Raw genomic sequence first — 14054 nt, forward strand, 5'->3', positions numbered from 1 at the left:
TAATAAAAGCTATGACATTTTTAGTTTATATAATGAGAACATCTATGAATCTAACTGCTAAGGCAGTTGCTGTAACCCCAATCCAAACGGATCAAATTATAGTGGGAAGGGCACATCTCTTCAAGGCGTCCCTTCAAACCGCTTTCGACGACTCTTGCAACATTCATTAATTAATTAATATAGTTTTTAAAAGCAACAAAAACCTGTCTGATTCCAGCCAGCTTATCATACCACAAAATTGAAATCAAAAATCGAAATATACAAACTTTGGGATACTTTTTGAACAGACCTCTGCATTAACTGTTATTGGCCCTTTGCAGTCCTGCGCTTATTGATTACAGTTAATCAGCAAATTAATAGGACATGATACCAGATGTGAGTAAATTGTGGATCTACTTCAAAGGCCTTCCGATTCTTTTTTCAGCAGCCTTCGCTTCTTCGACCTGCTTCCCTTGCCAAGCTGTAACCAGTTGAGAATTCTATTTTTGCAGCTTTTGTTACGGGCGCAAAAGGGAGTGAAGGTATGAAGTATGAAGGTATGGTATGAACGCTGTCTTCTCTCCTGCATGCACAAAGAGATGGATGCTTGAGTCTATGAGGCAGCCAATGCCAATAGATATATAGATATATTATATTGGCTGGGATTCTATCTGTAGGTGACCTGAGCTCGCTGAAGAGACAAACAAATGAATGTATTCAATGCTCATCATGCATGTGGCATGAAATTTAATATATGTTCAATTACAAACGATCATTATGGAAGGTATAAATGAAGCTCAACATGTATGTGTGTGTGAGTGTTGGTGTGGTTGTGGGTGTGTGTGTGTTAGTGTGAGTGTTAGTGTGAGTAATAGGTAATGTTACTGTGCAGCAGCATTTCATTCAAGATGTTTTTTTTTGTTGTGGCTAGGAATTACTTCCACTTGTTCTGGCTATAATCCCATTTGGAGGAGATTCCTGTGATAGGATTCATTTGCAACTGTATAATACGGCGCAATTGTGCCTGACGATGCTCATCGTCGTAGGTAATGGGCAACTCATCGTAAATCATGGCATTGCTTAGTAATGTGATAATCAGCCCAATGGCTACAGACCACAGACCGAGGGCCACGGCCAGCTTCCATTCGGGCGTGAAGTATTGGAACTCCGAATAGGTCTGACAGAAGCTATGGCGATACAAAGACTTCTTCTCTTCCAGCGAGAGCTTCTTCCAGTCGCCCAGCTCCTTTTCGCGCATGGCACAGATCTCGCTTGTTACCTCGCGATAGCGTATGGCCGGAAACGGAAAGTCCGCGCAATCAATATAGTTGGGACTACCATTGACGCCATAGCCAACGATCTCGCGTGTGCCGCTCATGGCCCGGGTCCCGTCGTGATGGGTGAAACGGCGAAAGATCCGCAGATCGGCAGTTGCCAGGTGTGAGGGGCTAGCGGTTTTGGCTGCAGCGGCAGCGGCTGCGACAGCGGCAGCTGCCCCAGGCAAACGGCATCCAGCACACCGCAACGAATTCATCATGGAAGCGCTGCGGACCATAGAGCTATACAAAGCTTGGTTAGAGATTGGCGAACTCACCTACCGGATTCGTTTACAAATCGAACTTTGTTCGGCAATTTGTTTGTCCTGAGTTATTTTCCAAATTTTTTTTTTTCTGAGTAATGATGCCTGAGCTTGAGCTCCGGGCAAATAAATCGTTCTGACTGTCTGAAATCTGGCTGCTACACGCCTTTCCTGCCAATTGACAGCTAGCCAGGGTTGTCGTCTTTCATGCATACAGTAGGCTGAGCCTTCACTTCTATTTAATCAAAGTGGGCTAGTCGACGGCCAAGATGGAAAACAAAAAGAAACTCCGTGTACACACACACACACACACACACACATGCGCATACACACAATTCTAGAGTTTTGCATTGGGATTGGCTCTTAAGCCAAGTCAAGTGGCAGCGGGGCAATGAAATGAAATAAAATGAAAAGAATAGGCAGCTAATCCTTTTGACAGCCAGACCCAAGTGGCTGGAAAATGAAACTATAAAGAATGGGTCGAAGCCAGCGTCCGACAAGACGTGAAAAAAGCGAATTGAAAAAAATTACATGTGAGGGACAGTCACAGACACGTGAAGGACCACCGCAGTATCATCTCTCTCGCTCCCTCTCTCTCTCTCTCTCTGCCTCCCTCTACTCCGCAGCAGTTGTCAATGTTGCCTCCAATTCTGACGTAGGTCAATTTAATTTGAGCAGATTGTAGAGCTGAAATGACTGTATCTAACATATGCCCACAGCCAACAGCCCAACCCCCGCCAGCTTCAACCCCCAGCCCCCAACTCAGCAACAAAAAAATTCAACCATTCAGCCATTCATTTTGTCTCCCCTTGTTTTGTCCCTTTTTTATTTTTTTGTTGATACGCTTACCGGATGCTTCCGTATTGAATGCAAGAGCAAATCATCTTGAAATGCTTCTTCTTACGTTTTTTATTCTGTTATCAAATAAAAGATAAGAAATCTGAGCACGAAATGATTTGACTGCTGTTGTAATACCATAGAAGTTTTCTATAACATTCCCATTACAGTCAGATATTCTACACAGAAAGTATAGTTTCCAAACTAGAAAATGTTTTCTAGAATTCGGGGAAGCGCAAGCGATTAGAATATATTATAGAGTTTTCTGGGTTTCAATAACATAGATTTGCCTCAAATTTGAACCGTCTTTAGTATCATAAATAATAAATGCATTATGATTAAGTTATAATTTCAATTACAATTTTAGACTCCTTCGAAAATAAATTGGGAAAATATGAAATTTTCTTTACTGAAAAGACACTGAAAATACTATAATCTCTTCAAATTTGGGATATAAATATATATAAAGCTAGAATATAGGAACATACAGTTTTATTAAAAAATAGTAGTGCAGCACCACACAAAACATGAATCAAATGAAAAGCTACGTTTTCCGATAAATATATGCCCAGCAGAAATAAAAATTAAAAAAAACTATTAGCATGTTTGTCATTGAAAGTCTGTTTATAAATGATATTTTTTTATATTTTATTTTTATTTATTTTATTTTTTATTTTATTTTATTTTTTATATTCAAACTCAACTACTTATTAAATATGCCTGGGGGAGTTAAGACTTGCACATTTATTGACTTCACGATTTTACTTGAAATCCTAGTCTTATATACCCAACACGAGCATCTTTTAACTACTGCCAGTCATTGGAACATTCATATTTGTCATGCACATGCATATGTCGTATCGCTTGTAAAATATAGCGCAATACTGTGAATTTAGCAGCTGAGTTCGTTTTTTAAATAGCCCAATTCATGATTGCCTCCTGCTCGTGTCAGGCTGGCCGTTGTACAGCGTTCTTGTGCAGGTATTATCCGAGTGAGTTTGCATCTTGGCTGTGCCCTGCTCAGTCCTGGTTTGTATGCCCAAATTGTTACTCCGAGTGAGAGTGAGAGACTGATAGCTGCTGCTGAACGTAGCCCCGAGTGCTGTCAAGTGAGAGTGAGTGAGCTCCTTAGGTCATTTGGCCAATGGTCGAAAAGTGGCGACTAGAAATTGGTATTCTGCAAATGGACTTGGTCGCGATTTTAGAAATATAAAACAGAATAGAAGGTGACAAAAACTGACTCAATCTTAGACACACAGATGTTCGAAGTTGGCAAATCTATGTCAAAAGCAGATTGAGCTTGAAATTACTGACGAATTCCTACTGGAAACTTTCATTTACTTTCATTCAACGGTTTACTTTATTACAAATCGAATAATAAACTTATTATTAATATACATATTTATATATATAGATCCATATTATATTATACATTATTGCAGGTAATAATCGGCAAATAAATGAGCTCATCAAGCTTGCAAAGTTGCAAATATCGGATGTTTTTTTAGAGTTACATAAGTTTAAGTTCTAATAAAATAGTTAAATATATTTTTAATATCAATAAATTTAGCTTTATAGAATAGAAAATATTATGACATTATTTTTGAAATATACTAAAAGATATATGCCTGCCACAGCTGACGCTTATAGACTTTATTTATATTCAATCAATCATGACATAAGAACATTTGAAGAAAACAAATTTCGAACTTTCAGTATTTAAATTTTTGCAATAATAAATATTTTAAATATAAGAAAACTTTTTCAAAACCTTTATATTTGCCTTTGGAACATTTTTTTTAGCTCTTTAAAATTTTACTCAATATTAGTGTCCGATTCGTAAATATTTAATGAAATTTTTATTACTAAAACTTTTAGTTAACAAATTCAGCAATGATTTGTTGGACATAAAACGGGAATTTTTGCTAGAAAAAGTCGCGCGTGAATGATGAATGATTCGTCTTCTGCTGTTGTCAACTCGTCTGTGCTTTGTTTGATGTCGTGTTTGGTTTTGTAAGCATTTAATTAATACTGAAAGCGACAAATAAAGCGCTTAAATGGCCTGCTCAGCGCATTTCGCTAACGGCCAATGGCCAAATCCCATTAACACATGACGAGCTCTAGGCACAGCAGGCCAATCATATTTTTCAGTCATGTCCAGCCAGAGGCGGAGCTGGAGTCGGAGGTAGAGATGGAGTTGGAAATGGAGCAGTGCAGTCAAGGCCCGGCTGGCTGTCATCACTTCAACGTCTAATGGGAGTCAACGCACACAGAGTCGAGCACAGTTTAGTGCAGTTAGTTGACAGTCGACTGGCAGTGAGCCGTGCCCAGTTAGAAGTCGTTGCTGTCACATGCAATGCGCCATCATTCACATGTTCAACGACGAGAGCTATATCACCACACAGACCAGCACCACCCCATCCCACCCTCTCCCGTACCACGTAACCACCATTCCTCCTAATACCCGCCCCACTTTACACTCAATCACTTACTCCCCTAGTGCATATTGGTCCTGTGCAGTTGGTAGCTTTTAAGGGCTTTGTGTTTGTTGCATATCGAATGGGTACATGGGTTCAATCAAGGCTTTCGTTAGTCATAGATTTAAATAATATATATATATATATATATATATATATTTTTTTTTTTTTTATTTTTTATTTTTTATTTTTTTTTGTTTTGATATCTAGACTAGATATTTTACTTCAAATATTGAATGAAAATATTATCATATAGATGTAAAGATTTTCCCGCTTCGTTTTATAAATCTAATTTTTCTAACTGAGATCCTTATTTTTTAGTCAGCTTTACCCACTTGCGATTAGTTGCTGGCATTTGTATTCTTTTTGTTATTTTCCTTCATCGTAAGATTTCCTACCTTCGATAGAGTAATGAATCAGCATAATGCATCTGGAAGCCGCATACCTGAGCAACACTTAGTGAAATATTAACCAATTTGGTTGGCATTAGTCGAAGGTATTTTGTAAGTGATTCAGCTTCAGACACAATTGTATCCAAAGCAGAAAACATTATGCAACTGCTGCGATTCAGACAGAAACTTGCTTTAAATCTGTATGGAAGGCAAAAGCTTCCAAGTGCCATAAAGTGACAAATCCATCAACGGCTCGAAAATGAAATGATGCGAAGCGTGAGCAATTCGTCTCGCATGAGCTCAACACGAATTGTAGCGAGGGTGGGTCTATTAGCAAGTGAAAGGCACATTATATATATAGAATTTATATAAGTTCTTGCTAGATAAAATGTATATTTAAGTGTCAAGTAACTGGATACTTGCCTTAGTTATAGAAAACAAATTCACAAAAACATAACATATATTTATATTTATATATATACATACATATATATAAATATACGATAATATCAATATAACATCTAATTTTCTGCAACTATCCAATGTACATAATTCATTGTATATTTTCTTGAGCTGCCCACAATATCAGTGACATCCCTCGCATACGTTAAAGTGTGTCAATTGAATTGCGAGTGCGACGTTGACTCTGGGGTCGTATTCCTCGTCTGCGGTCTCTCAACATTGGGCCTGTGGTCTGCCAATGTGATGTGAGTAAAGCATTTCCACATTACAGTTCACTATGTGGACTCGCTTGTCGTAAAACCTGCAACTGGGTGCTAAAAACAAAAACGGGAATGCCACAACTGTGGCCAAGGACTCCGAATCTCAGCGTAGGCATGTGCGCCATAAAAGTTATAAAAAATAAGAGATATAATATTAAATGTACAAATGTTGACAATAATAATAAAAATAAAAATAATAATAATAATAATAATAATAATAAGACTAATAATAATACTAATACTAATACTAATACTAATACTAATACTAATACTAATACTAATACTAATACTAATACTGATACTAATACTAAGACTAATACTAATACTAATACTAATACTAATACTACTACTAATACTAATACTAATACTAATACTAATACTAATACTAATACTAATACTAATACTAATACTAATACTAATACTAATACTAATACTAATACTAATACTACTACTACTACTACTAATACTAATACTAATACTAATACTAATACTAATACTAATACTAATACTAATACTAATACTAATACTAATACTAATACTAATACTAATACTAATACTATACTAATACTAATACTAATACTAATACTAATACTAATACTAATACTAATACTAATACTAATACTAATACTAATACTAATACTAATACTAATACTAATACTAATACTAATACTAATACTAATACTAATACTAATACTAATACTAATACTAATACTAATACTAATACTAATACTATATATATATATATATATATATATATATACCGTTATAAACTTTAAATACTTGATAAATGACGCATTATATAATAGCTGATTATTGGCTATTTCCAAATGAGATAGACAAAATATGTTATCAGAGCTAAAATTTCATATGGCTCTAACTACACTCAGCATGTTAAACGAGGTCTGTTCAAAAAAAAGAGGAGTTTTGATTGCCACGTTCTGTTGGTACTCATGGCCTATCCACCTTTGCCAATTTGTGTGCTTAGCTAATTTTTGACAGTTGTTTGGCTTTGACGTGTTCGAAGAATCTGCATCAAATTGTTGGCCAAAAACAAGACGCAGCCACCGCATTCCTCAGACCAGCTGCCCATGAAAGCAGTGCGATTGAATAAGATAAAAAAGGCATTTTAAAGTGACTCGCGAATGGAGATTACTCAGATATTCATGAATAAGCCAAAATTTGTTGAAAGAACACGAAATGTGCAATACTTCTTGAACACACCTCGATTATATATATATACATCTAATTGGAATAAAATTGTATTTTTGCGCTCTGTGATTTATCATTCATATGTTTTTTCCTTTCCACTATCATTGTTCTCCGCTTATGAGTCGCTGCCTTAAAACTTTCAATTCAATTCAATTATTTTTGTCCATGCGCGAATCAATACTTTAATGAGTTTTTTTTAATAATAATAATAATTAATGCATTTGTGCAGATGTATGGGAAAGTGCATTAAGATATTTGCGGACATAAACTGTTCGCATGTGAAAGATTTAATTAAGCTAGCAACGATAATGATATATTATTAAATTATGCACAAATGAGCTGTGACCCGAAGCCTCACAAAAAGTAAGCGGAAAGTTCTTAAAGCTCTTGTGTAAACAAAGTTAAATCTATAGATTGGCGGTTTATTATTTAATGCAAGAAAAAACTTCAAATAATTCGACTAAGATTTAAACTTAAAAATATTTAAATTTTAAATGCAATTCGTGGATTTTTTTATTTTAGTTTAGTTTTTTCGCCATTTACATTTATTTATATGGTTCGATGTTGGCTTTTATTGTGCAATATTTTGTAAATTTAAATTGAGCGTAAACTTCGTTGGCTAACGGCATATTATTTGCCGATTCACACACACACACACCTGCACACGCTTACATGTATACTATAGCAAACACATAAATTTTTCATAGTTATTTTCCACGCGCTGTCAGCGCGTAGTCCAGAGTGCAGTTGTGTGGAGATTTGAGCTATGTTCGGCCATAAGCCGTTTATGCTCTTGATTTATTACGGAGCAACAAATCAACAAGCCAAATGATTCACAAACTCTACCCGAATGCGCAAAAAGCCCCAAACAACAGCCATGCGAGCATGTACATATATATAGTCACACACACACACACACACACACACATAGACTTCTGCATATATACTTTAAAAAAGTGTTCATATACCCATATATATATATATATATATAAATTTATATTGAACTTGCATTTTTAATGCTCTACACTTGGCGCAAAAAAGGGAGAAGAAACGTTGGGGCTTGGGCTTCGTAACGGGGCTTGCACAATTGATACTGCATTTAAATTGGCTGCCCGATGGCTCACACATTGATCCTAGCAACAACAACATTTTCAACTTATAGTATTGAAGTTAGCCTGGGGCCTCACCCCAGCCCAGCCACGCGGCACAAAAAGGCAAACATATACGCATAGAGAGTGCGTGGGAGCTATGGGTTGGTGTTGCTGTTCTTGTTGTTGTTGTTGTTATTGTTATTGCCTGCACCTCAAACCCCATAGCCAACAGTCGTCGTGGCGAAAAGTGATGATGACATGGCCTAAATGGAACTTTCATGTATGTATTATTACTTCTTTTACTTGGGCTGTTTGTTTTTTTTTTTTTATTTTTATTTTCGACTCTCTCTCGTCTCGGTTTTGTTAGGTATTATTGTAAATACCCTGGCAGTGAGTGAAATTGAAGCAAAAACTAAAGCATTTAAAACTGTAAGCAAGATGCGAACAGAGTGCATTTCCGGCCAGCAGTTGTTCTAGAATCATTTAAAATGCCAGGGTGTTTCAACTGCAGTGCTTTAACATTAAATTTCACTTGGTTTTCAGTTTTATTGTACAATTAACTATAACTATTTAAAACTTTCTAGAGAGGCAACTTTCACTTAAGGTTATTCCCCTGTTTGCCTAGTTCTGCATTATTCATGTGAGGCTTTAGACTTTCAACTTTAATCGGGGCAGCTGGCAGCCCGACAACAGCCATAACCGTGTGCAATGCTAAATTGAAAACATCATACCCAGTCGGGCAGAAGAGTGCTAAAAATCTATTCGTGTACGCACAAAACGTGAATAGGAAATCTGCATTGGCTAAGGCGGCAAGAATTCGGGCGAAAGCCCAAGAATAGGGTAATGGCATGCTCATATTTGAATTTAAATGGGTTGTGTGTAATATTTACGTCTTTTATGTTCTACAGGCAAAAAGCTGACGCGGACGCAGCTGTTTCTCTGCCACCTTCATGACTTGTTGTTTTTCGTCTTCTTCTTCTACATCTTTTATTTCTTTTCACCATCGCAAATGAAACTCATTCTATATGTACTTTTATTTTGTATTGTCTTGTGCTTGTTGTACAACATTTTATAGGGTATTCAAATGGTCAAAGAGGAGGAAGAGAGAGAGAAAGGAAGATTGAGAGAGAGGTGAAGAGAGTGAGAGTGAGATAGTGAAGGAAATAGTGGCAGAGACAGACAGAGATATTAAGCGGGAGAAGGAGCGAGAGAAAGAAATGGAGAGAGAGGGGGGAAAGATAGGGAGAAAATGATTAATACAGATATATATATATAGAGAGAGAGAGAGAGATTAAGAGAAGGAAATAGCTATTAAGAAGAACAGAGAGAGAACGAGAGCGAGATAGAGATAGAGGGAAAAATGGGAGAAAAGAGTAAATGAGAGAGAGATATAGAAGTAGAGCTAGAGAGAATGTGAGGGAGAGAGAAAGAGATATTAAGAATAATAGAGAACGAGGGAGAAAGTTGTAGAAAGGCAGTAATTTAGAGTGAGAGAAAGACAGGGATAAATAACAAAAATAGCAAATGGGAAACATAAGGAAAGCGATATTAAGAGGAAAAGATAGTGAGAGAGAAACTGGTAGGAAGAGAGTATGTTGGAGAGAGAGAGAGACAGTAGAGAAAGAGAGAATAGAAGAGAGAGTGGAAAAGAAAAAATAAGGGGGAAAGAGAAAGGGGGAGAAAAGAAAAAGAGAGAGGAGTAAGTTTGAGAGAGGCTGAGGTAGAGAAAGAGAGAGCGAGTGTGAGAGATATATATATAGAGATAGAGCGACAGTGACGGAAAGGGAGAGGCAATAGAGGGAGAGTGTGACTGAGGGAGAGAGAAGGAGAGAGAGGGAGAGAGAGGAGAGAGGGAGAGAGTGAGAGAGAGGGGGAGAGAGGGAGAGAGGGACAGAGAGGAGAGAGGGAGAGAGAGGAGAGAAGGAGAGGAATAGGTAAGGAAGAGAGAAGAGAGAGAGAGAGAGAGAGTGATGCATACAAAGTCAAGAAGAGAGAATGTAACATAGAGATACAGATAGTTAGATAGATAGAGAGAGAGTGAGGAGTATCGGAGATGTAACATGAGCATTGCAGCGCATGCAATGTTCGACTTAGACCAACGTGATGCCAGCTCCTGTTGTGAGCCTTGTTTTCATAGATGAGCAGCTGCCAAAGGAGAAAATACAAACAAGCGCGAGCGGCAACTGCATAAATGGCTTTGGCTCCTGGGCTCCTAGGCGGCTCAGCAGCTCGGCCAGACTGCCATAAAGTTAACTCGATTAATTAGCGTTAAAATAGCACGCAACGGATTGAGGATGTAATGAATAAGCGTGCCATAAAACGAGCTCTTGTCGTCATCTACCCATTTCATTCACAGTTCGCAGCTCGCAGTTGGCAGTTTCGTGAAGTGCAAAAAAACTTTTCAGTTTTTATGTGGAGCCTTTTGAAAGCCGCCCGAGTGCTGCCTGCCTGCCTGTTGGCATTTAATTGAAATGCCATTGCGTATACGCAGCCAGTTCAAGCAGGTAAAAACTGGCTTTAGCTGGTCAAAGTGTATGCGGCGGCATTAAAGTGCGCGCAAACAAAGCGCCAGCAAATACTTATTCACTCGTAATTGCAATTAACATAAAAGTAATGAAAGCCCCAGCATCCAGTTGGCGACAGCATTAAAATTGCAGGTGTCGCCAGTGCCAACTGCCAATTGATATGCCCGACCATCGATATAAGAAGTCGACAATGAACTTGTATATACATAGATTAACTTTGCGTTGTTGAAAACATCCAAAAACTGAAATTAAAATTAAATATGAATTGAGCAAAGTTGAACTTCTCCGTTTTGATGGCGTGGCAGGAAAATGAAAGTGAAAAGAATGGACCAAGGCACATGAAAATATACTCTATAAATATGCTCCAATACTCTGAAAAGAGCAGTAAAGCTCTACGAATAATCTTGCTGAAGCACAGAGTTATCTTATTATATTGTGGCACATCAAACTTCCAGATAGATCTACATCTGTTCGCATATCATATTAACTAGAGACTTCAAATTTACTGACTTGAATACCTCTTCTGCAGTTCTTCAACTCAAAACTTAAAGACCAACACGTATTTCAAGTAGAGGCATCAGGATGTTCTAGTCGGGCACTCTCGACTAGAGAGCTTTTGCCTGCTTCAGTTAGTGTTATGAAAAATCGAGTTCGTGTTCCTTAGGGTATTTTCTAGTCGGGCACTCGCGATTAGAGAACTGTTACTTCTTTCGGCTAGTGCTATGAGGAAATTCGAGTTCCGCTTCCTTTGTATAACTAGCTAAGCTCTTGCAGCAAAATTGTACTTCAGTGCGCCATAAAATATCTTTGTCATTGTCGTTCAGTCGTTCAAGTATCTGGTATCAGTGTCCGGACTTAGCTTAATGCCTTCTCGGCCATCCACAACAACACAATAAGCTACACGTCGAAGAAGAGGAAGTGGAAGCAGATGAAGCAGATGAAGAAAGCCGTGTCATTTGTTTTGGGCCTTCGTTCATTTTTTCTCCTGTTTTGTTTGTTTGACTAATTTGATTAAAAAGCACTTGGCGGTAGGCCCAAGCAGCACATTTCATTAGACGCCATTCTGTCAAATTCACGCCCAAACAATGCGAAACTTCGGCCGGAGCATAATTTTCATCCACATCATCGTCGGCGCTGTGCGTGACAGTTGCCAAATCAAGTCCCGAAAACCAAATACCTACCATTAATTTTGGTCGCAGCCAACAGCAACAACGACAACGACAAGAACTTGCCTTGGGCAACGGAGCAATTACATTTAATTATCAGCGGGCTATGCAAATTTTTTATGTGGTCTTAAATAAGAAAAATAATGTGCCATGAAATATTTCGCAGCACAACGACAGTTGCTGGCTGCGAAAGTGGCTCTGTTAATGGCCAACAAACGTTAACGAGATGTACTATGAAAATTAAACAAGAAAGAAACTGAAGAGGAAATCCATCTAGCTCAGCACGGCGAAAGTGTCGTGCAGTCGAGACTGACCGACTAGCAAATACTGGCATGCTTAACACTCTCCTTCTTCTTCTTATTCTTCTTTCTTTGTTTTATAAACTAAGAACTTTGCTGTTTATTTATATTCGAGCATCAACATGAGGCTGAGCATAATCTATTTTTAAAAATTAAATTTATAAATAAAGTTTAAGGAGCGACCGGGCGGCAAAAACATAAATACCTTTTGGTAGTCTGTACTCAGGTGTTTAATACCCTTCTACTTATGTAAAAGTTTGATATTTATTTTAATCGGCTACAAAGTTATCGATAAATTAAAGCAGCGTTTACTATGGGAAAACCTTTTCCTTGCTCTATTTTTTATGGGATGTACTGAGAGCAACAGATAGACTGATAAACCAACTGACAGACAGATTGACAGACTGACAGACAGACTGACAGACAGATTGACAGACTGACTGACAGACAGACTGACAGACTGACTGACAGACAGATTGACAGACTGATAGAGCAACTGACAGACAGATTGACAGACAGAGATACACATATTGACAGACAGATTCATTGACAGATGGACAGATTGATAGTCAGGCAGACCAATCGATTGACACATCGATTTACAGACAGACAGACATGGACAAATTGATTGATAGGCGGACAGATTGACTGACTGGCAGATGGACAGACTTACAGATTTATTGACAGTCAGAGAGACAGATTGATTGATTGACATACTGGCTGACTGTCAGAGTCAGAGAGAGATAGTCAGATGGCCTTAAATGTCTATCTCAACTGAGCTATTGAGTCAGTTCAAGAACAAGTAAATATGCAAATGCAGAAACTCATCCTTTGCCCTGCTGACCCATATTGAGGAAACAACAAGCAAGCGCTTTTCAGTTTAAATTCAATTCTAGATATATATAGTATTTATGATGCATATAATACATTTTTGGAGTGCTGCTCGAGCTGTATTGTGGTCATGTTTGCTTTTGTCATGTGTCTCTTGTGCTGCTGACCAATGGCTGCGGAGTTGAGCCCGGGCCACTAACTGTCTCGTCGCAATTACAAGAACTTTATCAAAAGCAAATTAAAATGGGTGACATTGGCGTTGGCAGTGGTGCCGGCGGCATCTTGTCCCCTCGAGGGGGGCTGTGGAGGTAACAGCAATGCGAGAAGCAAAGAAGAAGAGCAGCAAGCAAACAACCTAATTAACTTGTCAAAAAATTTGGTTGCGTACCGGAAAAACCGGCAAAGGCAAACAAAAAGCCAAAGGGAATGAAGGGAATGGGCCAGGGCATGGCACGGCATGGCGCAGCTCCTTTTGCTTTTGCAGCATTCCCCGGCTTAAGTTCTATTAAAATTTCAATTACAAATTTTTTCCATTTGCCCACTGCTCTGGCTGTTGTTATACTAGCTTTGTTTCGGCCCAATACTTATGTGCTTTAATTGTTGTTTTTATAATTATTATAATTATGATTGTTAGATACAGCATACCCTCGGGCCGTTTGCTAATGGAGGACCTCAGGGGGCGCCATGCCAAAAAGTTGATTGCCAGCTCCTCCTCATGCTGCTGGCGTTGCTGTTGCTGTTGCATGCAGCCATTTGCAAACGCTGTGAATTTAAGTTATAAAGCGAATATTCTTGCGTCAAGGAATTGAATTTTCGGTTTATAAATTTAAGAGTTATTTCACAGATTATATATATTAAATTTAATGTAATAGGCAGCAGGAGGCATGGCAGACGCCGTAAAGTATACACATTCTTGATCAGGACAAGTCGATGTAGCTTTGGTCCAT

At 38.1% G+C, this 14054-nt stretch overlaps 1 protein-coding gene across 2 annotated transcripts; it reads right to left on the reverse strand.

Moving 5' to 3' along the window:
* Positions 1–693: 693 nt before the first annotated feature.
* LOC111603155 lies at positions 694–1706 on the reverse strand. Of its 2 annotated transcripts, none has more exons than XM_023320633.2 (2): positions 1578–1706; positions 694–1523 (listed from the first exon to the last, which is right to left on the reverse strand). In XM_023320633.2, exon 2 carries the CDS (start codon positions 1514–1516, stop codon positions 914–916), a length of 603 nt encoding a protein of 200 aa, XP_023176401.2. In that variant the 5' UTR covers positions 1517–1523; positions 1578–1706; the 3' UTR covers positions 694–913. The 2 variants fall into 2 exon arrangements, with proteins under 2 accessions (XP_023176401.2, XP_030079315.1); XM_030223455.1 differs by having other exon boundaries at positions 1574–1706.
* Positions 1707–14054: the final 12348 nt, after the last annotated feature.

This window comes from Drosophila hydei, unplaced genomic scaffold (assembly GCF_003285905.1).
Source record: "Drosophila hydei strain 15085-1641.00,03,60 unplaced genomic scaffold, DhydRS2 tig00000211-arrow-pilon, whole genome shotgun sequence".
In the NCBI taxonomy this organism is placed as follows: domain Eukaryota; kingdom Metazoa; phylum Arthropoda; class Insecta; order Diptera; family Drosophilidae; genus Drosophila; species Drosophila hydei.